The 27,495-nt window shown below is 44.2% G+C and overlaps 1 protein-coding gene across 7 annotated transcripts in view; it reads left to right on the top strand.

Moving 5' to 3' along the window:
* Nucleotides 1–27,495, top strand: part of LOC140476586 (uncharacterized) — a 280,335-nt gene that overhangs the window by 118,055 nt on the left and 134,785 nt on the right. For all 7 annotated transcript variants that reach the window (XR_011960519.1, XR_011960521.1, XR_011960520.1 and 4 more), the window contains one exon: nt 27,018–27,101. Coding sequence is in view for 2 of the 7 variants with exons in the window: in XM_072569405.1 (XP_072425506.1) it covers nt 27,018–27,101 (84 nt within the window). In the remaining 5 variants the exon portion in view is untranslated. The remainder of the gene's footprint in view (nt 1–27,017; nt 27,102–27,495) is intronic.

Here is a 27,495-nt window from a genome sequence, read left to right as displayed (position 1 = left end):
GACCTTCTGTGTGCACAAAGGAAATTCTCTGCTTTCAGTCAATTTTGCAGAAGAATCACTGGCAAAGCCAGTGCACTTGTGGAAGAGAAGCTTGTAGTTATCCAAACAGACTATGCATGATGTGCACCTTCAAGTTAGATGATCTTAAAGATCATCTAGTAACCTACCAGGGGCATATACATGAAATGATCAACAAATCAGAAGATTCAAAATGAACTGGAAACTCTAAAGTATAAAATTGTAAATGCCAAGGAAAATTTCACCACTCAGATTATAGAATGAAGGAATTCTAATCTGGATAAAATTTGGCTGTAATGCATCAAGATAAGCAAATTCTGAGATTGCAACTGCAGAAAAGCTGAAAGAAAAGCTTGACGTCATAAACAGGACTGACTGACAATGTCACTGATGACTGTGGAAATCAATGGCAAAGTCACTGTTATCAGCAAATCATAGATTCACTTATTGTAAAACGTTCAGCTTTCTTTTGGAAAGGAAATGTTCCTTGCTTTTAAGAGAACTCATCTTTAAGGATTCTATGTGGATTTTATACGATGTTGTCACCCTGCGTACTTTGTCTACTTTGTATCTGCAAGCTGTACACACATGATCAATTTGCCTGTAGTATCTGTTTCATGATTTGTCATGTGGTCTACTGTTTGGGTGACTTGTAACCTTGTAGTGGTAGGTTGAGTCAATGTAAAAGGTTGGGGGAGGGCATTGCTGTGATTGCTAAGGGAACTAAATGAAGGTATTTAATAATGGTTTCTAATGAACCTAATCACGATTATTATTATGCACTTCTGAATGGGTGGGTCTTCAACCCAGGTCTCCTGGCTCAGAAGTAGGGACACTACCACTGCCACAAGATGAATTTGCATCAAAATGACCAAAGTGCCCAATCTAAAAATTGATTCCAGATTGAGTCTTATATTCCTAAACAAGGACTATTCCTCTACAGAAGGAATTATTACCATAGATAATTACAGAGCTGAGAACATTTCTTTTTGTTCATATAATAAATGTTATGTTTGCTTTTTTAAGCTGCTAGGAAGTTGAAGATGGCTACTTAAGTAGGCTTCACAGTTGTTTATACAAAATTAATTTGGCATTTGCCGAATCAGGATTAGCTGCCTTCAAAAATATTACTGTCCTCTGCACATTTGCTCCTTATTACTGAATTATAATACATTGAGTCAATTCATGTTTATTCATTTATTACCTTTCAGTTATTCACTATTCACTAGGGTGGCATGGTGGCTCAGTGGTTAACACTGCTGCCTCACAGCGCCAGGGACCCTGGTTCAATTCCCACCTTGGGCAACTGTCTGTGCGGAGTTTGCACATTCTCCCCGTGTCTGGGTGGGTTTCCTTCGGGTGCTCCGGTTTCCTCCCACAATCCAAAGATGTGCAGGTTAGGTGAATTGGCCTTGCTAAATCGCCCGTAGTGTTAGTCAAGGGTGAATGTAGGGGAATGGGTTTGGGTGGGTTGCTCTTCGGAAGGTCAGTGTGGACTTGTTGGGCCACGCTGTGGGTAATCTAATCTAGGGAATCTAATCTAATCTATTCTTCATGTGCAGTTGTCTTAAAATGAGAAGTTCAGATAATATGACATAGATATGTTTAACATATTTCATATGTGCAAAGATATTCATCATCCGTTGAATGCTGAGTGAAATTCCCATTCAAATGAAAGTAAATCAACTCTGTAGAATTTCTGTCTAGATGCCTTCCTGAATGTTTTTTAGAAGGCTTGTAACCTGTTCCTTACCTTTTTTATTTCAGTTTATTCTCTGACTCACCATGTGCAAAATAAAGATAATCGTCTGATACTAGTTTAAAAATCAAGCTGTTTTCAATAGGAGACAAAATCTTTCTTTGTACTTTGGAAAATTAGGACTCGTTACCTCTAAAAATGGGTAGAATTTGAAGGAATGTTAGCAAACCTGCATAGGTCATTTAAATGTGCAAAACTGTGGTACATTGTTAGAGACATAAAACAGTGAGTGTCCATTTTAGAAAAGAGCATATTGTTTTTAACTAATCTACGTTTACAATAGCTCATCCGTGAGATGCTGCAAATGAACATGTTCTGTCCTTATAAAGTAATGTCAGCACTGCAGAATAAAGCAGCTGTGATGTGGATGCCTGCCATGTTCTGGAAAATAGCAGCTGATTTCCAAACACAAAATGCTCTTTTACACAACCATGTTCTGCTCCAACTGCAATCACTCATCAGTATCGTACTGGTGAAAATGTTGAGGCATTTCGCATTGAGTTCACATTTGAATTTGGCCTTAATATTGTAAATAGTCTGCAGAGAAGACATGTTCAAAAATGAAGTGATTGTAAATTGGTAATTAATTCCCTTACATATATTAACAAAATCGACACTTTTGTTTGTAGTACATTAAACAAATAATTTTCTCATTCAAGTCAGGAGTTATATTGAGAAAACTACAGCAAGCATCAGCTTAGGGGCAATTTATTTGAATAATCTGGACAACACAGCTCCAGGTCCACTGGCTGAATCGGCACTCCTGTGTCTTCACTCATGCCACTGTCCCTGCTATTGGGTCACGGGTTTCTGTCAATCAGCTGTGTTGGCAGGCTACACTTGCCAGACATAAGACTTTTAAAACAAGCTCCCTACTCCAAATTCTGTCAGGGAAGCTGGTACCCAAAGGGACAGTCTTTCAAGAACACCCTCAAAGCTTGTCATAGCCAAGACCACACAAACTGTAGAAGAAGCATCTGTGAAGGTGTCATTATGAGTATTTCCAGGTGGAGGTCAAGTTCAAACAGCAGAAGGAGCATGAGAAAAAGTAAACATCCCAACTACGTGCCTTTTTACATACCGTGTACATCAAGGTGTGTGGATCTGCACTGGACAGTTTAGTTGCCTGAGGACATACAACTTCAGAGTGTAAGAAAGTCATCCTCAGTCTTGAGAAACTACCTAAGGAAGAGAGAAGAGTGAAGCATGGGAAACAGGAGACACTCTAGCTGCTCATTGAAGAGGCACTTGGAGCAAATAACTGCAATATGATTGAGTTATAACCATATCTGTGAACACCTGGAATTGAAACCATGAAATCAGCAGTCAATTGGATATGAACATAGGAGGTATAGTTAGTAAGTTTGAAGATGACACCAAAATTGGAGGTGTAGTGAGCAGGGAAGAAGATTACCTCAGAGTACAATGGGATCTTGATGGAGTTTAATTTAGATAAATGCGAGGTGCTCCATTTTGGAAAAACAAACCAGAGCAGGACTTATACACTTAATGATAAGTCCCTGGGAGTGTTGCTGAAAAAAAGAGACCTTGGAGTGCAGGTTCATAGTCCCTTGCAGGTAGAGTTGCAGGTAGATAGGATAGTGAAGAAAGCATTTAGTATGCTTTCCATTATTGGTCAGAGCATTGAGTATAGGTGTTGGGAGTCGAGAGTGTGGTGCTGGAAAAGTACAGCAGGTCAGGCAGCATCCGAGGAGCAGGAAAATTGACATTTAGGGCAAAAGCTCTTCACCAAGAATGAGGCTGGGAGCCTCGGGGGTGGAGAGATAAATGGGAGGTTGGTGGGGCTGGGGCAAAGGTAGCTTAGAGTGCAGTAGGTGGGTGGAGATTGGGGTAAAGGTGATAGGTCAGAGGGGAGGGTGAAGCAGATAGGTGGCAAGGAAGATGGACAGATGGGATGGGTCATGAGAATGGTGCTGAGCTAGAAGGTTGGAACTGGGGTAAGGTGGGGGGAGGGAAAATGAGGAAACTGGTGAAATCCACACTGATGTCCTGGGTTTGGAGGGTCCCGAGACGGAAGATGAGACTTTCTTCCTCCAGGCGTCGGGTGGTGAGGGAGTGGCGATGGGGGAGGCCCAGGACCTGCATGTCCTCGGCAATGTGGGAGGGAGTGTTAAAGTGTTCAGCCACAGGGCGATGGGGTTGATTGGTGTTGGTGTCTCAGAGGTGTTCTTTGAAGCGCTCTGCGAATATGTTGCCACGGTTGGAGGGTTTGAACTATAGGGAGAGGCTGATTAACTGGCACTGTTTTCCCTGGAGCATCCACAGCTGAGAGATGACCTGACAGAGATTGAGAAAATGATGAGGGGCATGAATAGGGTGAATAGTGAAGGTCTTTTCCCCAGGGCAAGTGAGTCCAAAACTAGAAGGCATTGGTATAAGGTGCAAAGGGAAAGATTTACAAGGGATCTGAGGGGCAACTTTTTCAGACAGAGTGTGTATGGAATGAGCTGCCAGAAGAGGTGGTGGAGGCTGATACAGTTGCAACATTTGAAAGGCGTGGATGGGTATATGAATAGGAAATGTTTAGAGGGATATAGGCCAAATGCTAGCAAATGGGACAAGGTTAATTTAAGATATCTGGTTAGTTGGACTTAAGGATCTGTTTCCATGCTGTACATTTCTTTAACTGTGACTGCCTGAAAAAAAATGGATTTGTAAATGATTCATGATCCCTTTCAAGCAAAGCTGTGTGGCAGATATTGGGGCAGGAGGTAGTGGTGTCCTTGCCCCTTCTTAAAGTTGTTCGAACTTGAGACAGGGTATTCATTAAAGTTTTGACCTCCAAAGTAGTAGCTCTGACATTAACTTAGCATTGCAAGCTGATTGACATGATCCACCTGCTGCCTGAACTACTGATAATGTTAGCTGTGCCTTCACCAATATGCTCATCCAGCATGATTCAGAGATGAAGGGTGTAAATATGTAGCGGATACCATTCTGGTCTCTTGAGTACCCGTGCTGACCAAACAACAGTGCTACCAAGCCCAATTTCATCTCCACTCATGAAAGTTGATTCTTGTCTTCCCTTAAAAGTTCACGGCATTTTGTCTGCTGCAAATCACAGCCCTTTCACTGTTTATGTAGTTGGACTGCTGTAGCCACAGCTATCATAATATGTTCAAAGCGATTGGAATAAAGAATGATGAATTAATCTTAAAATAGTCAATGAACTAATGCTTTGTTTCAATTTTATTCATGCTATTTATACTTGGAGTTTTGTTCTTCATCTACTGCCAGAATCATTTGCTACATAACTGCCTGACAAACTAACCCAAATATGGATTTTAATTTTGTTCTTGAGCATTTAGAGGAGAGTTATGAAATATACAACTATTGCTTGTTTATACTAGAAGTTATTTGTCAAACTTAGTCAAACAAAGCTTACAGTTCATTTCAAAAGATTCTTAATCTGATATGTAAAAATTTTGAATCATTATCTTTACTCACACTTAATTGATACAATGACTGAACTTTATCTCTTTCAAATTTATTTCATAACTGCTGAGAAGTGACCTTATCGAGGTTTGTAAACTCATGAGAAGTATGGATAGGGTGAATAGCCAAGATCTTTTTCCAAAGTTAGGTGAGTCCAAAACTAGAGTTTAAGGTGAGAGGAGAAAGATTTAAAAAGGACTTGAGGAGTAACTTCTTCACACAGACAGTAGTGTAGTGTATGCAATGAGCTGCCAGAGGAAATGGAGGAGGCTGGTACAATTACAAGATTTAAAAGGCATCTGGATGAGTACATGAATAGAGGAATATAGGCTAAATGCTGCATGTTGTGACTATATTAATTTGGGGTATGTAGTCGGCATGGACTTGTTGGACTGAAAGGTCTGTTTCTGTGCTATAAAACTTTATGATTCTATAACAGCTGGAATTATTATCATCCAAAAAATAACATGGCTTAGAAACCTCTTCATAATTTAATTTTTAATCAAATGGAAATAAAATGGAAAAACTCTTAAATTGATTTACCATCATTTACCATTTACTATCTTCTCTGTTCTTACTGAAACATCTACATCCCGGAATCTGCAACAGCCATTCCTGTCCCTGCTCTGCTCATGTCTCTGAAATGGCCACAACACCGAAATCCCAGGTACCAACCCATGCTGCAAGTTCACCCACCTTATTCCGGATGCTCCTGGCATTGAAGGACACACATTTCAAATCAACATCCTTGTGCTGGGCCCTCTTGCAACCTTGTAAATCTATCCCTGACCTCACTACCCTCAACCTCCTGTACACTGGAACTACAATTCAGGTTCCCATCCCTCTGCTGCATTAGTTTAAACCCCGCCGAAGAGCATTAGCAAATTTCCCCCCAAGGATATTGGTAACTCACTGGTTCAGGTGAAGACCATCCTATTTGTAGAGGTCCCACCTTCCCCAGCCAGAGCTCCAATTATCCAAGAGCCCAACATCTACCCTCCTGCAACATCCCTGCAGTCACATGTTCAGCTCACTCTCTTCCTGTTCCTTGCTTCACTAGCACGTGGCACAGGCAACAAACCAGAGATAACAACTCTGTTCTAGCTGTAAGCTTCCATCCTATTTCCTTGAATTTCTTCCTTAGATCCCCACCTTTCATCCTACTAATGTCGTTGCTGCCTATGTGGAGCACTATTTGGGGCTGCTCCCCCTCCCTCTCAAGGATCCCAAAAACACGAGCAGAGACATCACGAACCTTGGCACCTGGGAGGCACCACACCAATCATGAGTGTCTCTTATTCCCACAAAACTTCCTATCTGTCCCCCTAACAATGGAGTCCCCAACGACTAAAGCTCTGATCCTCTTCCCCCTTCCCTTCTGTGGTTGATGTGGATGAGAAGGTGGAGGAGAGAGCTGAAGAGATAAAATGGGGAATCTATTAAAATATGTTTTCCAAAGACTAGACTGAGCAGTTTTGGTTTACGCTGTACATCTGGTGTGGGTGTAGAGCTGGGAGTGGGAGTGGAACAAGCCAAACGTCAACTCGAGGACACCTCTTCCTACTGCCCCCTCGACCATGACCCCACCCCCCATCACCAAACCGTCATCTCCCAGAACATACAGAACCTCATCACCTCAGAAGATCTCCCACCCACAGCTTCCAACCTCATAGTCCGGGAACCCCGCACTGCCCGGTTCTACCTCCTTCCCAAGATCCACAAGCCTGACCACCCTGGCCGACCCATTGTCTCAGCATGCTCCTGCCCCACTGAACTCATCTCTACCTACCTCAACACTGTCCTATCCCCCCTAGTCCAGGAACTCCCCACATACGTTCGAGACACCACCCACGCCCTCCACCTCCTCCAAGACTTCCGTTTCCCTGGCCCCCAACGCCTCATCTTCACCATGGATATCCAATCCCTCTACACCTCCATCTGCCATGACCAGGGCCTCCAAGCCCTCCGTTTTTTCCTGTCCAGACGTCCCCAACAGTACACTTCAACCGACACTCTCATTCGTTTGGCCGAACTGGTCCTCACCCTTAACAATTTCTCCTTTGGATCCTCCCACTTCCTCCAGACCAAAGGGGTAGCCATGGGCACGCGTATGGGCCCCAGCGATGCCTGTCTCTTTGTTGGCTACGTAGAGCAGTTGATCTTCCGTAATTACATCGACACCACTCCCCACCTCTTCCTCCGCTACATTGATGACTGCATTGGCGCCACCTCGTGCTCCCGCGAGGAGGTTGAGCAATTCATCAACTTCACCAACACATTCCACCCTGACCTTAAATTTACCTGGACCATCTCTGACACCTCCCTCCCCTTCCTGGACCTCTCCATCTCCATTAATGACGAGCGACTTGACACTGACATTTTTTACAAACCCACCGACTCCCACAGCTACCTAGATTACACCTCTTCCCACCCTACCTCTTGCAAAAATGCCATCCCGTATTCCCAATTCCTCCGCCTCCGCCGGATCTGCTCCCAGGAGGACCAGTTCCACCACAGAACACACCAGATGGCCTCCTTCTTTAGAGACCGCAATTTCCCTTCCCACGTGGTTAAAGATGCCCTCCAACGCATCTCGTCCACATCCCGCACCTCCACCCTCAGACCCCACCCCTCCAACCGTAACAAGGACAGAACGCCCCTGGTGCTCACCTTCCATCCTACCAACCTTCACATAAACCAAATCATCCACCAACATTTCCACCACCTCCAAACAGACCCCACCACCAGGGATATATTTCCCTGCCCACCCCTTTCCGCCTTCCGCAAAGACTGTTCCCTCCGCGGCTACCTGGTCAGGTCCACGTCCCCAAACAACCCACCCTCCAATCTTGGCACTTTCCCCTGCCACCGCAGGAACTGTAAAACCTGCGCCCACACCTCCTCCCTCACCTCTATCCAAGGCCCTTAAGGAGCCTTCCACATCCATCAAAGTTTTACTTGCACATCCACTAATATCATTTATTGTATCCGTTGCTCCCGATGTGGTCTCCTCTACATTGGGGAGACTGGGCGCCTCCTAGCAGAGCACTTTAGGGAACATCTCCGGGACACCCACACCAATCAACCACACCGCCCCGTGGCCCAACATTTCAATTCCCCCTCCCACTCTGCCGAGGACCTGGAGGTCCTGGGCCTCCTTCACTGCCGCTCCCTCACCACCAGACGCCTGGAGGAAGAACGCCTCATCTTCCGCCTCGGAACACTTCAACCCCAGGGCATCAATGTGGACTTCAACAGTTTCCTCCATTTCCCCTTCCCCCACCTCACCCTAGTTCTAAACTTCCAACTCAGTAACTGTCCCCATGACTTGTCCGGACTTGTCCTACCTGCCTATCTTCTTTTCCACCTATCCACTCCACCTTCTCCTCCCTGACCTATCACCTTCATCCCCTCCCCCACTCACCCATTGCACTCTATGATACTTTCTCCCCACCCCCACCCTCCTCTAGCTTATCTCTCCACACTTCAGGCTCACTGCCTTTATTCCTGATGAAGGGCTTTTGCCCGAAACGTCGATTTCGAAGCTACTTGGATGCTGCCTGAACTGCTGTGCTCTTCCAGCACCACTAATCCAGAATCTGGCTTCCAGCATCTGCAGTCATTGTTTTTACCTCTAAGCCACTCAGTTTGTCAATCGCCTTGAAATCTTGACGGAGAAATGAAATTATGCAGACCATTTGGCACTGACGTAGGCACCAGAAGAAACAGCTCCATTGACCCTGCAACATTGTTCTTACTGGAGGGTAGTGCCAAAATGGGAATAGGTGCCTGACATGTTGTATTCACAGAATCATACCTTGCAGACAATGTCCCAGGCACCACCACCACCACCATCCCTGGAATAGTCCTGCCCGACCAGCACGACAGATCCAGCAGAGGTGCTGGCACTTAGTGTACAGTTGGGAGGGAGTTGCCTTGGCACTGCTCAACATTGACTGCAGACCCCATGAAATCTCATGGCGTCGGTTTGAATATGGGCAAGGAAACTCCTGATTACCATGTACCGTCCACCCTCGGCTGATGTATCAGACCGTCTCCATCTTGAACAATACTTGGATGAAGCAGTGAGGTTAGCAACGGCACAAATGTAATTTTGGTGAGGGATTTCTATGTCCACTACCAAAAGTAGCTCAGCAGTAGCACTACTGATCAAGGTGGTCAAGTCCTAAATTACACAGCTATTAGATTGGGTCTGCAGCCTGTGGAGATGGAACCTTCAAGAGGGAAAACTTCATTTGCCCCATCCTTACCAATCTGCCAGCTGCAGATGCATCTTTTCATGACAGTATCGGTAAGGAGAAAGTGAGGACTGCAGATGCTGGAGATCAGAGCTGAAAATGTGTTGCTGGAAAAGCACAGCAGGTCAGGCAGCATCCAAGGAGCAGGAGAATCGACGTTTCAGGCATGAGCCCTTCTTCAGGAATGAGGAGAGTGTGCCAAGCAGGCTAAGATAAAAGGTAGGGAGGAGGGACTTAGTGGAGGGGCGTTGGAAATGCGATAGGTGGAAGGAGGTTAAGGTGAGGATGTAGTGGGGGTGAGCGCGGAGTGGTCAGGAAGAAGGTTGCAGGTTCGGAAGGTGGTGCTGAGTTCGATGGTTGGGACTGAGACAAGGTGGGGGGGGAGGGGAAATGAGGAAACTGAAGAAATCTGAGTTAATCACTTGTGGTTGGAGGGTTTCTAGGTGGAAGATGAGGCGCTCTTCCTTCAGCTATAGTGTTGCTATCGTCTGGCGATGGAGGAGTCCAAGGGCCTGCATGTCCTTGGTGGAGTGGGAGGGGAAGTTGAAGTGTTGAGCCACGGGGTGGTTGGGTTGGTTGGTCCGGGTGTCCCAGAGGTGTTCTCTGAAACATTCCACAAGTAGGCGGCCTGTCTCCCCAATATAGAGGACGCCACATTGGGTGCAGCGGATGCAGTAAATGATGTGTGTGGAGGTGCAGGTAAATTTGTGGCGGCTATGGAAGGATCCCTTGGGCCCTTGGAGGGAAGTAAGGGGGGAGGTGTGGGTGCAAATTTTGCAATTCTTGCGGTTGCAGGGGAAGGTGCCGGGAGTGGGGGTTAGGTTGGTGGGGGGTGTGGACCTGACAAGGGAGTCACGGAGGGAGTGGTCTTTTTGGAACGCTGATAGGGGAGGGGAGGGAAATATATCCCTGGTGTTGGGGTCCATTTGGAGGTACTGGAAATGATGACGGATGATACGATGTATATGGAGGTTGGTGGAGTGGTAGGTGAGGACCAGTGGGGTTCTGTCCTGGTGGTGATTAGAGGGGCGGGGCTCAAGGGCAGAGGAGCAAGAAGTGGAGGAGATGCGGTGGAGAGCATCGTCAATCACTCTGAGGGCAAGTTGCGGTCTTTGAAGAAGGAGGCCATCTGGGTTTTTCGGTATTGGAACTGGTCCCCCTGGGAGCAGATGCGGCAGAGACGAAGGAATTAGGAATATGGGATGGCGTTTTTACAGGGGGGAGGGTGGCCCTGTAAAAACGCAATCCCATATTCCCAATTCCTTCATCTCCACCGCATCTGCTCCCAGGTGGACCAGTTCCAATACCGAACAACCCAGATGGCCTCTTTCTTCAAAGACCACAATTTCCTGCCAGACGTGATCGATGATGCTCTCCACCGCATCTCCTCCACTTCCCGCTCCTCTGCACTTGAACCCCGCCCCCTCCAAAAGCCACCCAGGACAGAACCCCACTGGTCCTCACCAACCACCCCACCAACCTCCATATACATCATATCATCCGTCATCATTTCTGCCACCTCCAAACAGACCCCACCACCAGGGATATATTTCCCTCCCCTCCCCTGTCAGCGTTCCGAAAAGATTCCCTTGTCAGGTCCACACCCCCCACCAACCCAACCTCCACTCCCAGCACCTTCCCCTGCAACCGCAAGAAATGCAAAACTTGCGCCCACACCTCCCTCCTTCCTTCCCTCCAAGGCCCCAAGGGATCCTTCCATATCTGCCACAAATTCACCTGCACCCACACACATATCATTTACTGCATCCGCTGCACCCGATGTGGCCGCCTCTATATTGGGGAGACAGGCCGCCTACTTGCGGAACATTTCAGAGAACAAGTCTGGGATACCCGGACCAACCAATCCAACCACCCCGTGGCTCAACACTTCAACTCCCCCCTCCCACTCCACCAAGGGCATGCAGGTCCTTGGACTCCTCCATTGCCAGACTGTATCAGCATGATGGCTGGAGGAAGAGCGCCTCACCTTCCGCCTCGGAACCCTCCAACCACAAGGGATGAACTCAGATTTCTCCAGTTTCCTCATTTCCCCTCCCCCACCTTGTCTCAGTCCCAACCCTCGAACTCAGCACCGCCTTCCTAACCTGCAATCTTCTTCCTGACCTCTCCGCGCCCACCCCCACTCCGGCCTATCACCCTCACCTTAACCTCCTTCCACCTATCACATTTCCAAAGCCCCTCCCCCAAGTCCCTCCTCCCTACTTTTTATCTTAGCATGCCTGGCACACTCTCCTCATTCCTGAAGAAGGGCTCATGCCCGAAATGTCGATTCTCCTGCTCCTAGGATGCTGCCTGACCTGCTGCGCTTTTCCAGCAACACATTTTCAGTGTCGGTAAGAGCAATGACTGCCAGTCCTTGTGGAGATGAAGTTCCGCCTTTACATTGAGAATGCCTTCATTGTGTTGTGTGGGACGATCACCATGCTAAATGGGGAAGAGTTTGAACAAATCTGGAAACTCAAGACTGGACATCCATGAAGTAGTGTACTCCAACACAATCTGCAACATCACGGTGGCACAGTGGCTCAGTGGTTACTGCTGTCTTACAGCACCAGGGACCCGAGTTCGATTCCAGCCTCAGGCCTCAGTCTGGTGGATGTTCTCCCTGTGTCTGCGTGTGTTTCCTCCAGGTGCTCTGGTTTCCTTCCACAGTCCAAAAATGTATAGGTTAGGTGAATTGGTCATGCTAAATTGCCCATAGTGTTCAAGGATGTGTAAGCTAGATGCATTCATCAGTTGAAATGTCGACTAATAGGGTTGGGGAATGAGTCTGGGTAGGATACTCTTCGGATGCTCAGTGTGGACTTGTTGGGCCAAATGGACTGTTTCCACACAGTAGGGATTCTATGATCATGACCCAGCATATTCGATGCTCAACTTTTACTGTTAAGCTAAGAGAACAACCTTGGTTCAGCGGAGAGAGTGAGAGGGCATGCTCGGAGCAGCACAAGGTATATCTAAAAATGAGGTGTCAACCTAGTGAAGCTACCCAGCAGGACTGCAGGCATACCAAACAGCGTAAGGAATAAATAATAGACAGAACTCAGTGATTCCACAACCAACAGATCCGATCAAATCTCTGTGGTCCTGCCACGTGCAGTCATGACTGGTGTTGGACAGTTAAACAACTCACTGGCAGAGGAGGGTCCACACTTCTCCCCATCCTCAATGATGGAAGGGCTCAGCACATCAGTACAAAAGATAAAGCTGAAACATTTGCAGCAATCTTCAGCCAGAAGTGCCAAATGGATAATACAGCTTGGCCTCTTCCAATGATCGTCAGCATCCCAGATACCAGTCTTCAGCCAGTTTGATTCGTTGTATGGGAAATCAACTGGTTGGAAGCACTAGATACTACAAAGGGTTTGGGCCCTTACAACATTCCAGCAATAGTAATTCCAGTACTGCTACAACCTGACAGTAGAGAAAAGAAAAGTATAAACTTACTTCATGTGTTCAGCAATCTCCATTTTTCCAGTAGCAGCGGTAGTGGGAGGAGCGACAGCAAGGACCGGGGCCTGCCAGGAAGGTAAATTGAAAATTATATAAACTTACCTCATGAATAGGCCGAGCAGGAGCAGACATGGGCCTGCTGAGTAAGTGAAGTGATATATTTGGGTGGTTGAGTTACCCGAAACACTACTTAGGTAGTGTCTCCCACCCATCCTCCTCCTCTAACCAAAAAAAGAGTTCTGTGTGATGAATTGGTAAGGTAACAAATTTTTTTTTAAAATTTTACTTTTCTACAGTCTCTTTGGGAATTTAGGACAATTGGCAGGGATGGCAGTTAGGGCAGTTGAATGTTCCTCCTGCAGAATGTGGGAGGTAAGGGTCACTACTACTGTCCATGTTGACTTCATCTGCGGGAAGTGCACCCAACTCCAGCTCCTCAAACACCTGCATTATGGCACTGGAGCTGGATGAAATTCAGGGTGCAGAGGGGGTTATTGAGATGGGTTACAGGGAGGATGTTCCACCTCAGGTACAAGAAAGAGGCAGATTACGGTCACAGGACAGAAAAGGAACCGGCAGACAGTGCAGAGAACCCCTGTGGCCGTTCCCCTCAGTAACAAGTATACCATTTTGGATACTGTTGGGGGAACGATTTACCCGGGGTAAGCCATGGGCTACAAGTCTCTGGCACTGAGTCTGTCCCTGTTGCTTAGAAGAGAAGGAGGGAGAGGTGCATTAGGGACTCCATAGTGAGCGGGACAAATGGCAGATTCTGTGGAAATAAGAGAGACACACAGTTGGTGTGTTGCCACCCAGATGCCAGGGTTCATGTTATTGGTATCTCTTGGTTGGGGGGGAGCGGGGAGGGAGGGAGGAGGTGAGCAGCCCCAAGTCATGGTCCACATAGGTACTAACGACATAACTAGGAAAAGGGAGTGGGATTTAAGGCAGAAATTCAGGTGGATGCTTAGTGCTTGAACAAACAGAGTTGTTATCTCTGGTTTGCTGCCTGTACCACATACTAGCGAGCCGTAGGAATAGGGAAAGAGAGGAGTTGAACACGTGGCTGCAGGGATGGTGCAGGAGGGAGGGTTTCAGATACCTGGATAATTGGGGCTCATTCTGGGGTAGGTGGGACCTCTACAAACAGGATGGTCTACATCTGAACCAGAGGAGTAGCAATATCCTGGGGTAGACATTTGGTAATGCTCTTCAGGAAGGTTTAAACTAATTTGGCACGGGGTTGGGAACCTAAATTGTAGTTCCGGTGTCCAGGAGGTTGAGAGTAGTGAGGTCAGAAATGAGGTTTCAAGGTCACAAGAGTACACTGGAAAGCAGGAAGGTGGTTTGAAATGTGTCTACTTCAACATCAGGAGCAAATGGAATAAGGTGGGGGAACTTGCAGCATGGGTTGGTACCCAGGATTTCGATTTTGTAGCCATTTCGGAGACATGGATAGAGCAGGGATAGGAATGGTTGCTGCAGGTTCCAGGATTTGGATGTTTCACTAAGAACAGAGAAAATGGTAAAAGAAGATGAAATTGTTAGTCAAGGACAGTTTTACAGTAGCAGAAAGGGCGTTTGAGGACTCGTCTACTGAGGTAGTATGGGTTGAGTTTAGAAACTGGAAAGTAGTTAACTTTCCAAATATTGTCTGGAAGTACTATAGATCAAGTACTTCAGATGGGTCAGTTTTTGTCCAATGCGTGCATGATGGTTTCCTGACACAATATGTAGACAAGCCAACATTGGATTTGGTACTGGATAATAAACCTGGCCAGGTGTTAAATTTAGAGGTAGCTGAGCACTTTGGTGGTAGTGACCACAATTCGGTTATGTTTACTTATCAATGGAAAGGGATAGGTATATAATGCAGGGCAAGAGTTACTATGGGGGGGAAAGGCAATTATGATGTGATTAGATAAGATTTAGAATGCATAGGATGATGAAGGAAACTGCAGGGGATGGGCACAATTGAAATGTAGAGCTTGTTGAAGAACAGCGACTATGGGTCCTTGATAAGTATGTACCTATCAGGCAGGGAGGAAGTTGTCCAGCGAGGGATTCATGGTTTACTAAAGAGGTTGAATCTCTTGTCAAGAGGAAGAAGGCTTGTGTTAGGATGAGACGTGAAGACTCAGTTAGGGCGCTTGAGAGTTACAAGTTAGCCAGGGACATCCTAAAGAGAGAACTTAGAGGAGCCAGGAGGGGACATGAGAAGTCATAGAGATGTACAGCATGGAAACAGACTGTTCAGTCCAACCTGTCCATGCCGACCAGATATTCCAACCCAATCTAGTCCCACCTGCCACCACCCGGCCCATATCCCTTCAAACCCTTCCTATTCATATATCCATCCAAATGCCTTTTAAATGTTGCAATTGTACCAGCCTCCATCACTTTGGCAGCTCATTCCATACCTGTACCACCCTCTGCGTGAAAAAGTTGCCCATTAGGTCTCTTTTATATCTTTCCCCTCTCACCCTAAACCTACGCCCTCTCGTTGTCATTGGCAGTTAGGATCAGGGAAAACCTTAAAGCTTAAAGGTATATCGGGAATGATGAAAGAAAGATTAGGGCCAGTCAGGGATATTAGTGGGAAGTTGTGTGTGGAGTCCAAAGAGATTAGGGAAATGCTAAATGAATATTTTTCATCAGTATTCGCACTGGAGAAGACAATGTTTTCAAGGAGAATACTGAGATATAGGCTACTAGACTAGACGGGTTTGAGGTTCACAAGGTGGAGGTGTTAGCAATTCTGAAAAGTATAAAAGTAAATAAGTCCCCTGGGCCGGATGGGATTTATCCTAGGATTCTATGGGAAGCCAGGGAGGAGATTGCAGAGCCTTGGGCTTTGATCTTTATGTTATCATTGTCTACGGACATAGTGTCAGAAGACTGGAGGATAGCAAATGTTGTCTCCTTGTTCATCAAGAGGAGTAGAGACCACCCTCGTAATTACAGACCTGTGAGCCTTACTTCAGTTGTGGGTAAAGGGGTGGAAAAGGTTATAAGGGATACAACTTACAATCATCTAGAGACGAATAAGTTGATTCGGGATAGTCAACACGGTTTTATGAAGGGTAGGTTGTGCCTTAAGTAAATGAAAAAGGAAGCAAATGCATGTTCGTTACAGGTTGAAACAAGAGAATTTACAATTTAAAATCATGAAATGGCAGAGAAATGCAACTTTGGCCTGAAACCTTTCATTTCTCTCATAAGTATCTTGTGTTTTGCAGTGAGGCAGTGAAAGTTTTTGTTGTATCTTGCCAAATTCATATCATTACCTACCTAACTTCCCCATATAGTGCTCCTCTTGCCTGACTCTAGACCTATCTTACTGTGCCATTCTGGAACAACTTGCCACTCAGCAGTTATTGCCGAAAGACCAGCATTCCTAGTGCCTATGTTATATTTAAACAGCTGCTGTGCACCTGGATGAGCACTGGCATTGTGAAACTGCCTTTCTGATTGAAGAACCGTCTTTCTGAAGATGTTGGTCAGGGACGTGCAAGTCCTGATGAAGGGAGTGGTGGCAGTTGCACCTTTCAATTCCCAGAGGATGGTAAAAGAAGTTTCAACACCAGATCTTGGCAGCCCGCTCCTAAGTTCACTACCCAGGTCAGTGTAGTCTCCATTGTGCAGAAGACTGGCCAACAGTGTCATAAGAGGTCAATCCATATTGCTGTGCTAAATTTCACACTATTCTCTTTGCTACCTGACTTTTCTGCTGCACTCACCTCTCATCAAGGCTCATCCTCTACCACTCTCATTGTTTCCTTTGCTTACTTTCATTTCCCCCAACCTCCCACATCAATGACACTTGCCTAGAGACCTTATCATCTTTTCACTAACCTGCAGCAGCACTTTCAGCTGTGTCACCCACTTTCATTTCACTCTATCTATATCTCATGCCAGTGGAAGACAGCCCACAATAGGGTGGAAGGAGCCTGGATGGGTGGAGGAGTGCCTGATATTATGCTTTTCACCGCCATGAGAGGAGAGAATCCTGTCTCTCAAGACTGGGACTGCTCCTATGGAGATGCCGTGGTAGAAGGAAAATAGAGAACTAGAAACCTGTCAATTTGACACTATTAGTTGGAGAAACAGTCTAATCTGTTATGAAGGATATAAAAGTGGACACTTAGAAAATGACATATGCATTTATGAAAGGGAAGTAATGTTTGAAAATTCTGCCAGAAGTTTTTTGAGGTTGTTACTTGTAGTATAGATAAAGGAGGACCATTGGACATGCTGTATTCGGATTTCCAAAAGGCTTTCAGTAAAGCCCTACAGAAGAAGTTAGTAACAAAGTTGGAGTGAAAGGGATTTTGGAAAAACACTGTGAGGACAAACATTTTCACGCAGACGGTGGTAGAATTCTAGAACTTACTGCCTGTAGGAGTGGTGGAAGCAGAAACTCTCATAATCAGATTAGATTACTTACAGTGTGGAAACAGGCTCTTCGGCCCAACAAGTCCACACCGCCCCGCCGAAGCACAACCCACCCATACCCCTACATCTACCCCTTACCTAACACTACGGGAAATTTAGCATGGCCAATTCACCTGACCTGCACATCTTTGGAGTGTGGGAGGAAACCGGAGCACCCGGAGGAAACCCACGTAGACACGGGGAGAATGTGCAAACTCCACACAGAGAATTGAACCCGGGTCTCTGGCGCTGTGAGGCAGCAGTGCTAACCACTGTGCCACCGTATTTAGATATACATTGGCAATGCCAAGGCATACACAAGGCTATAGACCAAGTACTGGAAAATGGGATTAGAATAGTTATGTGATTGTTGTTGACCAGCACAGATGCAATGGACTAAAGGGCCTTTGTCTATGCTATAGACCTCTATGGCTGTATGATTCTGGGTAAAAAGAATCGTCTGTATCACTAATTACTAATTGGGGAAGAAAAAACTGCCATCTTCGTCTTATCTGGTCTAAATACTTAATTAAATGGTTGCAATCTTGGATTAATACTTTCTGGCAATGGCATGGGAGAAGGTTATCCAAGGGCTTTGGGACATCCTCACGTTATAAAGTTGCTGTATTATGAATTTTTTATTTTGCAGCTGAAGAGAATTTTCTCCCACAGATCTTCTCATTGTGTAAGTTACTAATCTTCCATATGATGGCTTATTCATAAAGTGAAATAGTCGATAAATAATGCAGAAATCTTTGTATCTAGGTAGGTGTCATGCAGAACTATGTTGGGAGGGGTAGGTCATGTGAACCCTTGAAACATGGAAATTGAATTAGCAGCAGTGAAAACAAAATCACAAAACTAACCTTATGAGTAAGAAGGGGAGGAAAAATTGGCCCTTGTAGAGTATTGCATTAAATTTGATTGATGTGTTGAATTCAGTGAGTTGCTTGTGAGTGGCAACTGCTTTTTGGAAAGCCTGAACTGAGTGTTTGGAACCATAGGGGGTGCACGTGATCTTTGGATTATCAGCATTTCCTCCTGATGTTAAGTTCATCTGTGAGTAATGCATCCTTTGTATAATTGAGGGAGGGTTGGATTATTGAAAAAGGAAAGAAAGTTGCTAGCATTTAGAGCTTTGATTTAAATACACTGTTAGAGTTAATCTGCGCTTGGATCAGTGATGAATGAGGGTTTGTTTGAAAGTATTTAGTAGTGAACTTAATGATTTTGTTGAGATGGTGGCAGTGTGATAATGGGTTCAGGGACCCTAGATTTGGAATGAAAGACCAGCATGTATTCCTGCTTCAGACTATAACTGAGTCTATATTCTGGAATGTGCTGTTGATGTCACATCAAATCCAGACCGAACGTACATGTCCAGTGTTCACTGTGAATAATAGCTATGTTGACAAATGCTGACTGCCCTTGGAATTATGCCCCAATGAATTAAAAGTTCCAGGCATACAAGGCTGGAATTTCATATTGTTGTGAGGATTATGCTGCTGTGCTATTGGTGCATTTGTCAAATTTGTTAAATCTTTAAAATCTCTAACTTAATCTGGCTCAGAGTCCAAAGGAAATACTGTAAAAGCAATCCGGGTGGCATTTGTGGACATAGAAACAGAATTAACATTTCAAGTCTTTGGCCTAAATAGTTACTTTGTTTAAGTGGTTATTGATGGGGTAAACTTCTGCAAGTTTAAACAGGCATTCACAAGCTGCCATGTTATGTAATTGATATGTTAGAGAAACATCAGTTTTGCTCATTGATTGCTAATCAAATTAAGTATCACTTTGTATCTTCTGAAAAGAACAAAAGAAAAGTGCAACACTGATTTGGTTCATATCCCACTATTCCCTCCCTATTCATGTAATCATCCAGATGTCTCTTAAAAGTTGCCAACATGCCAGCTTTTACCACCTCTTTTGGCAGTGCATTCCAGGCACCTATCATCCTCTGTATGAAAAACTTCCCTCGCACCTTTCCCTTAAACTTTCCCCCCCTCACCTTGAACCTGTGCCCCTTGTAACTGAAACTTTAACCCTGGGCAAAAGCCTTTGGCTATCCACCCTATCTGTGCCTCTCATTATTTTGTAGGCCTCTATCAGGTCTCCTCTCAGCTGCAGCCTGTCCAGTGAAAACAATCCCAGTCTTTTTAATCTTTCCTCACAGCCAATGCGCTTCAGACCAGGCAGCGTCCTACTGAACCTTCTCTGCACTCTCTCCAAAGCCTCCACATCCTTCTGGTAGTGTGGCAACCAAACTGCACACAGTTCTCCAAATGCGGCCTAATAAGGGTTTTAATATAGTGCAACGTGGTTTGCCAACTCTTGTACTCCATGCCATGGCCAATGAAGACAAGTATGTCACCTTGGCCACCTGTGTTACCACATTTGGGGAACTGTAACACTTGTATGTTAATATTCCTCAGGTGACAGTATAATTCACACCTAAATTTGACCCTCCAAAATGCATCACCTTTCTTTAGTCTGAATTAAACTCCAACTGCTATTTCTGTGCCCAAGTCACAAATCTATCCATATCCTACCCATAATTGTCAGCACTATCAGCAACTCCAGTCTTTGTGTCATCTACAAACTTACTAATCAGACCACCCACATTTTCCTCCAGATCATTTAGAAGACCTAAGACTGATCCCTGAGGAACACTAGTAGTTACCAGTCTCCATTCTTTAAAACACCTTTCCACTGCTACTATGGCCAAGCCAGTTTTGTATCCATCTAGCCAGCCCATCCCAAATCCCATGTGATTTTAGTTTTTGTCCCAGTCTGCCACGTGGGATTTTATCAAAATGCCTTACTAAAGTTCATGTCAACTACATCCACAGCCGTTCCCTCTTCAATCATCATTACCGCCTCTTCAGAAAATTCAGTCAGGTTAGTAAGACATGACCTCCCCCATACAGAACCATACTACCTGTCACTGACTAGTCCATTTTCTTCCAAATGTGCATATATTAGTATTTTATCCAATAGCTTCCCCATCACATATGATGGGTTTACTAGCCAGAATTACCTGGATTATCCCTGCTTTCTTTCATAAACAAACGAACAACATTGGCTTATCTCCAAGTCCTCTGGAACCTTGCCTGTGGTCAAAGACGATGTGAAGGTATCTGCTAGTGCCCCAAGTATTTCTTCCCTTTCCTCTCACAGTAACCTAGGACAGATGCCATCTGGCCCTGAGGCCTTGTTGTCTTAATGCAATTTAGGATCCCCAGAACTTCCTCCTCCGATATATTGACATTCTCTAGAGTACTCTCACACTCGTCCCTGGCCTCAACATCAGGCATGTCCTTCTCTTTGGTGAATATTGATACAAAATACTCATTAAGGATTTCCCCCACTTCCTGTTGTTATGGAGGCACAGGTGTACGGTACCTTTACGAGAGAGAGGAAGCTAGCAAGGACTGACTGAAAGCACGGAGTGTGCTGAACAATTTAAAAATGTAACATTTGGTTGAAATAAATAGCTGGAGTTGCATTGCCATAGAACAAAAATAAATTCAAATTTGGCCAATCAGTTTAAATTATGTCCCAGATACCAAAGCCCAATTGAATTTGAATTTTACTGTTTGGGATGATGTCAAACCAATGAAAACATCCAATGTTTTGGGGTATAAAACTGGACATTTTGAACAGCAAAGAGCAGTCAAGCAAGCACCAACATCAGGCCAGCCGGATAACTCTCTGAAAGTTCCATAAAGGAAGTTGTGAAGTTGTGAAGCCAGCCTAGAGAAAGGTACAGAGAAAGTTCGACATCTGAAGATGACAACTGCATTTGAAAGTGATTTGCTGTAAATTTAAGAGGAAATCTATCGGACCAGTATTGTAGAGTGGGAGGTAAAAGATCGGTTTAAAAGAAAGGAGTTGCAAATAGCTGTTGTTTTAATGTTATCAGTTGGACTTAAAGAATAAAATTGTTAATTTTTACTTTAAATAGTGACCTCTGGATGGTTCTTTGCCTCTCGAAATTTAACAGATTACAGCGGAGTTGAGCTTCTCTGTATCGGGTTTCACTTAACAGAGGGGCTTACCCAATGTTGTAACACTGTGGCTCCAGACATAACTCCCCTCTTTTGTCTTTGAGTGGGCCTACTCTTTCCCTTGCTACCCTCTTTCTTCTAATATATGCATACAAAACCTTAGGATTCTCCTTGACCCTATTTGCTAAAGACATTTCATGGCCCCTTTTAGCTTTCCTAAATCCATGTTTAAGTTCTTCCTAATTTCTCTATCCTCCACAAGGGCTGTACATATCACTAATCATCTTCAAGCCTTTTAATGTCTTAGCTCAGAGAAGTCCAAAAGTGCAAGAGAAGTTACCAAACCTAAAACCAGCATAGCAAGATTTGTTCCATAGCTACTGCTACCTCAGATGAACAGTAAGGCCAGCAGAAGGTTTGGAAAAATCTGGTTATTGCCATTTTCACTTAAAGAAATCTGCTATGTCAAAACAAGTAACATCATAGTAGTTTGTTCCTGAGCTATATACTCTATACAAACCTGCCAGAATCCATAAGTTGTTACAATTACATGGTATACTGTACTTAAACAGTACCTGAACATGGTAGATTAGTTATGAAACAAATTTTTAAAGTGTGTGAAACAAGTGTATTTTTTGATGTTGTCTAATTCTACAATAATTTAATGACATGCAGCACTTTCCAAAGCTGCAACAACTGCAACCTTGAAGGAGAAGGGCACCTGATGCTTGCAATCAGCACCAAGTTCATCTGTAGTCCATGCACCATCCTGACTTGCAAATATATTACTATTTCCTCACTATCACTGGAACTCCCTTTCTAATAACACCCTTGGTGTCCATTCACAGCAAGGTAAGCAGTGGTTCAAGAAGCCAGCTCACTACTAGGCCAATTAGGGATAGACAATAAACACTGGCCCAGTCAATACAGAGGAACCTCAATTATCCAAATATCATTTATCCGAATTTCGGATTATCCAAAGAAGATCTCAAGGTCCTGGTAGAAACATTACATCAAAGAGCTGTTTCAACACTGATCGTGTCTTTTGTTTACCGTGATTAAAAATGAACTCTACTTACTGCAACGCTGCTGAGAACAGTCCTGGATATTAATGGGAGCCCAGGCATAGCTCCAAATGACTGACCACTCGCCCTCTCTCGCTTTCACCACATTTTCCCTGGAGTTATACGCAGGGGTGTCCCCTAAACCCCCTTCCCTAGATAATCTCTCCAACATTGTCCTGTATAGGGCAAAGGTGTAACCTGTCAAAATGGTGTGTGTACATTCCGCACCCCCCCCCCCCCCCCACACACACACACACACACACACACACACACACACACAGCAGCAGCAGTCTTGCAGTTGGTGTCCAATCTGGCTGGTCAGGGCCTCACGTGCATTTTAAAGTACAGATTTGAGACAGCCCAGGGAATCCCTTGTGGATTCAACCTGTAAGTCTCTCTTAACCGTGGGCGGCACGGTGGCACAGTGGTTAGCACTGCTGCCTCGCAGCGCCGGAGACCCGGGTTCAATTCCCGCCTCAGGCGACTGACTGTGTGGAGTTTGCACGTTCTCCCCGTGTCTGCGTGGGTTTCCTCCGGGTGCTCCGGTTTCCTCCCACAATCCAAAGATGTGCAGGTCAGGTGAATTGGCCAGGCTAAATTGCCCGTAGTGTTAGGTAAGGGGTAGATGTAGATGTAGGGGTATGGGTGGGTTACGCTTCGGCGGGGCGGTGTGGACTTGTTGGGCCGAAGGGCCTGTTTCCACATTGTAAGTAATCTAATCTAATCTAATCTAAATTAATTCTTCTTGCAGATCCTACTCTTTGGTAGCCTGGAATAAAAAACCTCTTACAGACAGTTGAGTTTATTTTTTGTCATCCCCTTTATTTATCAATAGCATCACTGTTACAACATAACACTAATCCCTATAAACTAAACTAACTGGGTTCTAATAACCCAGGAGAGTAGGGCACCAGCTCTTCAAGAGCCCGAGCAGCTACTCTGCTGTACTGTAACAAACAGGCTTCCTTTATACAAAAAGTTTACAAAAACACTGCATGTTCTTAATTATTACAATAATTCGTAAGAAAGAGAAGTTAATTGACAGATCTGTGTGCACTTGAATAATCACTCCTACAGGCCTTGATTATCTGTTAGGTGGGAAAATAAGTCCAGCCGAGTTAGGTGTCTGTAGGCGAGATAAGCTCCTATCATAAAGAGGTACCAGTCTGAGCTAATTGCTCGCATGTTAGATACAGTTGTTTTACAAAATGGCTTCTTAGCAAGGAGGGCAAACATTTGACCATAAAATGGTTTCCTGACACATTGTGTCAGAATCTCTTCAATGTTAGGTATAGAATAATTTTTAAGATCGGAGCAGACTCCTGCTTTTTATCTTAAGCACTGAATCATTCTGTACCTGAGACTTAAATGTTACCGTAAGGTTGCATTTAAACTGAATCGTTAGTCTTGAATTAAATATGCTTTCTTTTCAGGGTTGTGATTCAAGTTCAAATAAAACATAAGATCGGAGTGGTTAGAGTTGACAGTGGGGTAGTCTGTAAGGTCTGTAGAATTGTCTGCAAGAACAGCAAGTAAGTTAAAGCTTCATCAATATTATCTTTTACAGAGTTTGCACTTCATAACCAGTAATAGCTACTCAAAATCATCATAAAGTCCCAAAAATTCAATTGAGTTCAATCCATAGCAAGTAAGCACAAAGAGTTTAATTTTCTACTGGCTTTGGCAGTCCCAGAACTAAAATGGTGCCTCTCTCTCTTTCTCTCTCTCTCTCTCTCTCTCTCTCGTGTCCTTTTGAACTCTCAAGTCAGGGACTTGTAACAGAAAAGATGTTTTTCCCTCTGTGTCTGCCGAACTTGCAAGGGATAATATAAATCCATTGTAATTGATAGGACCTGACCGTCAATTACAAGGCTTTTGATGATACTGAGTTTTGTTTCAAGGTCAGAATCAAACACTGTCATTAATTTCACACGGGAACAGCCGTGAATGTTATCACTCAGTGTCCTGTTTACACAGATTCACTGATGTTAAGGCAAATGTTCTTAATTGCCTTAGAGCATCCTGCTTTTGCTTGGTAAGAACAGATATCTTTATTTTCTGCATAACTTGGGTTCCCCCCTTTTTTGTGACCCAACCCTCCCTGCGTATATTTTCTAGTGTGCAGCAAATGTGTTCTATAATTCAATATTACATTTTAGTCTAAATGTTTAAGGACAAGTTTTAAGGCTACAGACATTCTTGCGCGGTGTGCTGCTGCCTAGCCTCCTGAACGGGGAGCAGACTTAGCAAGTGCTTGCTGTGTCAATCCCATTGAACTGCTTGGAGGGTGCGGTGGTGGGGAGGCTTCAGCAATGCCTCAAATCCCTGACACACAAGTGTGTGTCTGCTCAGAAGCAAGCCCTGAGACAGAGAGAGGGAGCAAGACAGGCAGAGCGAGGGGAAAGGACACTTCAGAAAACTCCGAGGCCCAGAGGAGAGGCATTGAATCAATTAACCAAATAATCACTTATCCGAATGAAATAGTATCCACCCATCTTGTTCAGATAATCGAGATTCCTCTGTAATGCCCATATCCTGTGAAAAGTTTTTCTTAAAAAATAACTAATGCAGTCAAAGTGGAAATGAAAGATTTGTTGAACTGACATAAGACTTTTCTAACTCAGTATGCCACAAGAGAAATGAAGGATGATGATAAACTTGATCTGGGATTAAAATCGGCTTGCTAGTCCAGATGGTATCCCCGTCAAGGGTCCTTAAGGAAATAGAGCAAGTATTATGACTGTTCCTTACCCATATCTTCAATAGTTTACTGGTTAGAAGCAGGCTGACAAACTTCCAATTGTTAGTTGTGCGTGTTGTACATCCCAATTATTTGCCTATTTAAAATGGTAATGAAGCTAAAATATGATTTGACATGCAAAACGCTTTAAGTTATTTTGTTTACTCTGAGGTTTATTCCTGTACTTGGCAATGTCTTATTAAGTTTCAATAAATGTGCAATATTTATCACTTCATACCTTGCAATCGTAAAATATTCTTTTGGTAACTTTCTGTTAACAATTAGAATTTTACTGATGTATGTGGGTTCTGCACTGTTAGTCTTACACAGTTTAGGTTTTGTATACTCCAAACCTAGCCCCAGTTTACCCATTTCGTGTTCCTGAAAGTATTATTCCTTTGCACACATTCTTAACTGAAGTGTCGAAAAGCATGGTGCTGGAAAAGCACAGCCAGTCAGGCAGTATCCAAGGAGCAGGAGAATTGACCTTCTGGGCATTAGCCTTCATCAGGAATGAGGCGTGTGGGCCAAGGGGGCTGAGAGATAACTGGGAGGAAGGTGGGGATTGTGTGAAGGTAGCTGGGAATGCGATAGGTAGATGAAGGTGAGGGTGAAAGTGACAGGTCGGAGAGGAGGGTGGAGCGGATAGGTGGGAAGGAAGATAGACAGGTAGGACAGGTCAAGGAGGCAGTACCAAGTTGGAAGGTTGGAACTGGGATAAGGTGGGGTGAGGGGAAATGAGGAAACTGGTGAAATCTGCATTGAAACCGTGTGGTTGGAGAGTCCCAAGGCAGAAGATGAGACATTCTTCCTCCAGGCGTCAGGTTTGGCGATGGAGGAGGCCCAAGGACATGCCGGTGACTCAGAGGTTAGCACTGCTTGCCTCACAGTGCCAGGGAACCGGGTTCGATTCCGGCTTTGGACGACTCATTATGTGGAGTTTGCACATTCTCCCCATGTCTACGTTTCCTCCGGTGCTCCGGTTTCCTCCTACATTCCAAAAAAAATGTGCAGATCAGGTGAATTGGCTATGCTAAATTGCCCATAGTGTTAGGTGCATTAGTTAGAAGTAAATGTAGGGAAATGTGTCTGGGTGAGTTACTCTTCAGAGGGTTGGTGTGGACTTGTTGGGCCAAAGGGCCTGTTTCCACACTGTAGGGAATCTAATCTAACCAAACACATGGGATCAACATTAAATTTAATTGAAGTGTACTTGATATACTTCATTATCAAGATCATCAATGTGCACAGGACCTGCTTGAAATGCACCATTTTTGTTGAGCCATCTTCTTAAAAATTATTCAACTCCAGAATGGATTGATCACCTTTGACATTTAGGAAACTAAAGCTACTTAACTAGTCTAACAGCTTGAAGATCAATTATATTATATGATGATTTACTCTGATGCTTTGTGTTTTTTCAATTTTTCACTATTCCTATTATATATTTTATTCTCAAAGTGATGTTTCCAAAATATTTGTTTCTGTGCTGTTGAATGTTGACGTCAAACAGGCCATTCACAGTTTGTATGTAGGGATTTGGTGTGGTTGGCAGTAAGAGTAGCAATGTTAGCAGTTTAATAACAAAAGCAGAAATTGCTGGAGAAACTCAGCAGGTCTGGTAGCATTTGTAGAGAAAAAGCAAAATCAATGTTTTGGGTCCAATGACCCTGCTGAATTTAACACCTTAACATTGATTTTGGCAATTGAGACTGCTTGCTGAACTAGATACACCATCTGTCTTTTTACTTTACCCATAATAGTAAAATAAAATGTTCCTAACTGGCCTTGTTTTGAAACTAGGAGTGGGAGGAAAGGAGAAAGCAAAACATAGAAAAGATGAATGAAGAAATGGAGAAAATAGCTGAATATGAACGTAGCCAACTGGTAAGAATGCTTATATTTCTTTGTATGTTTTTATGTCTTTTCTATTTCTACTGTTGTTTTATCCTTTTCTTTCCATGTACTGAAAATGTTGTTTGTGTAAGAAATGTATATCCGCATGTAGACACATGCATTTTTTTATATGATGAATTAAATTTTTAAAATTGTTCTGTCCAAAGCCTTACATTGAATGTATACTCTTCCTCGAGTAAATTTTTCTAACAATTTCTTTATATACGTATTGCTTTATGCAAACTAATCAGAGTTTATGACTTGCATCCACCCATTTGATTTTAGAAATTTGATTTAAGTTAGCAAGTTTAATCAGGAACCTTTCTCCATTTTCGCCTTTTGTCGAGTGAACATTGTGATACACTAAATGTTCATCTTAAAAATA

This window comes from Chiloscyllium punctatum, chromosome 4 (genome assembly GCF_047496795.1).
Source record: "Chiloscyllium punctatum isolate Juve2018m chromosome 4, sChiPun1.3, whole genome shotgun sequence".
NCBI classification, from domain to species: Eukaryota; Metazoa; Chordata; class Chondrichthyes; order Orectolobiformes; family Hemiscylliidae; genus Chiloscyllium; species Chiloscyllium punctatum.
The sequence above is the reverse complement of the archived record's forward strand: the minus strand, read 5'-3'. Positions and strand labels throughout refer to the sequence as shown.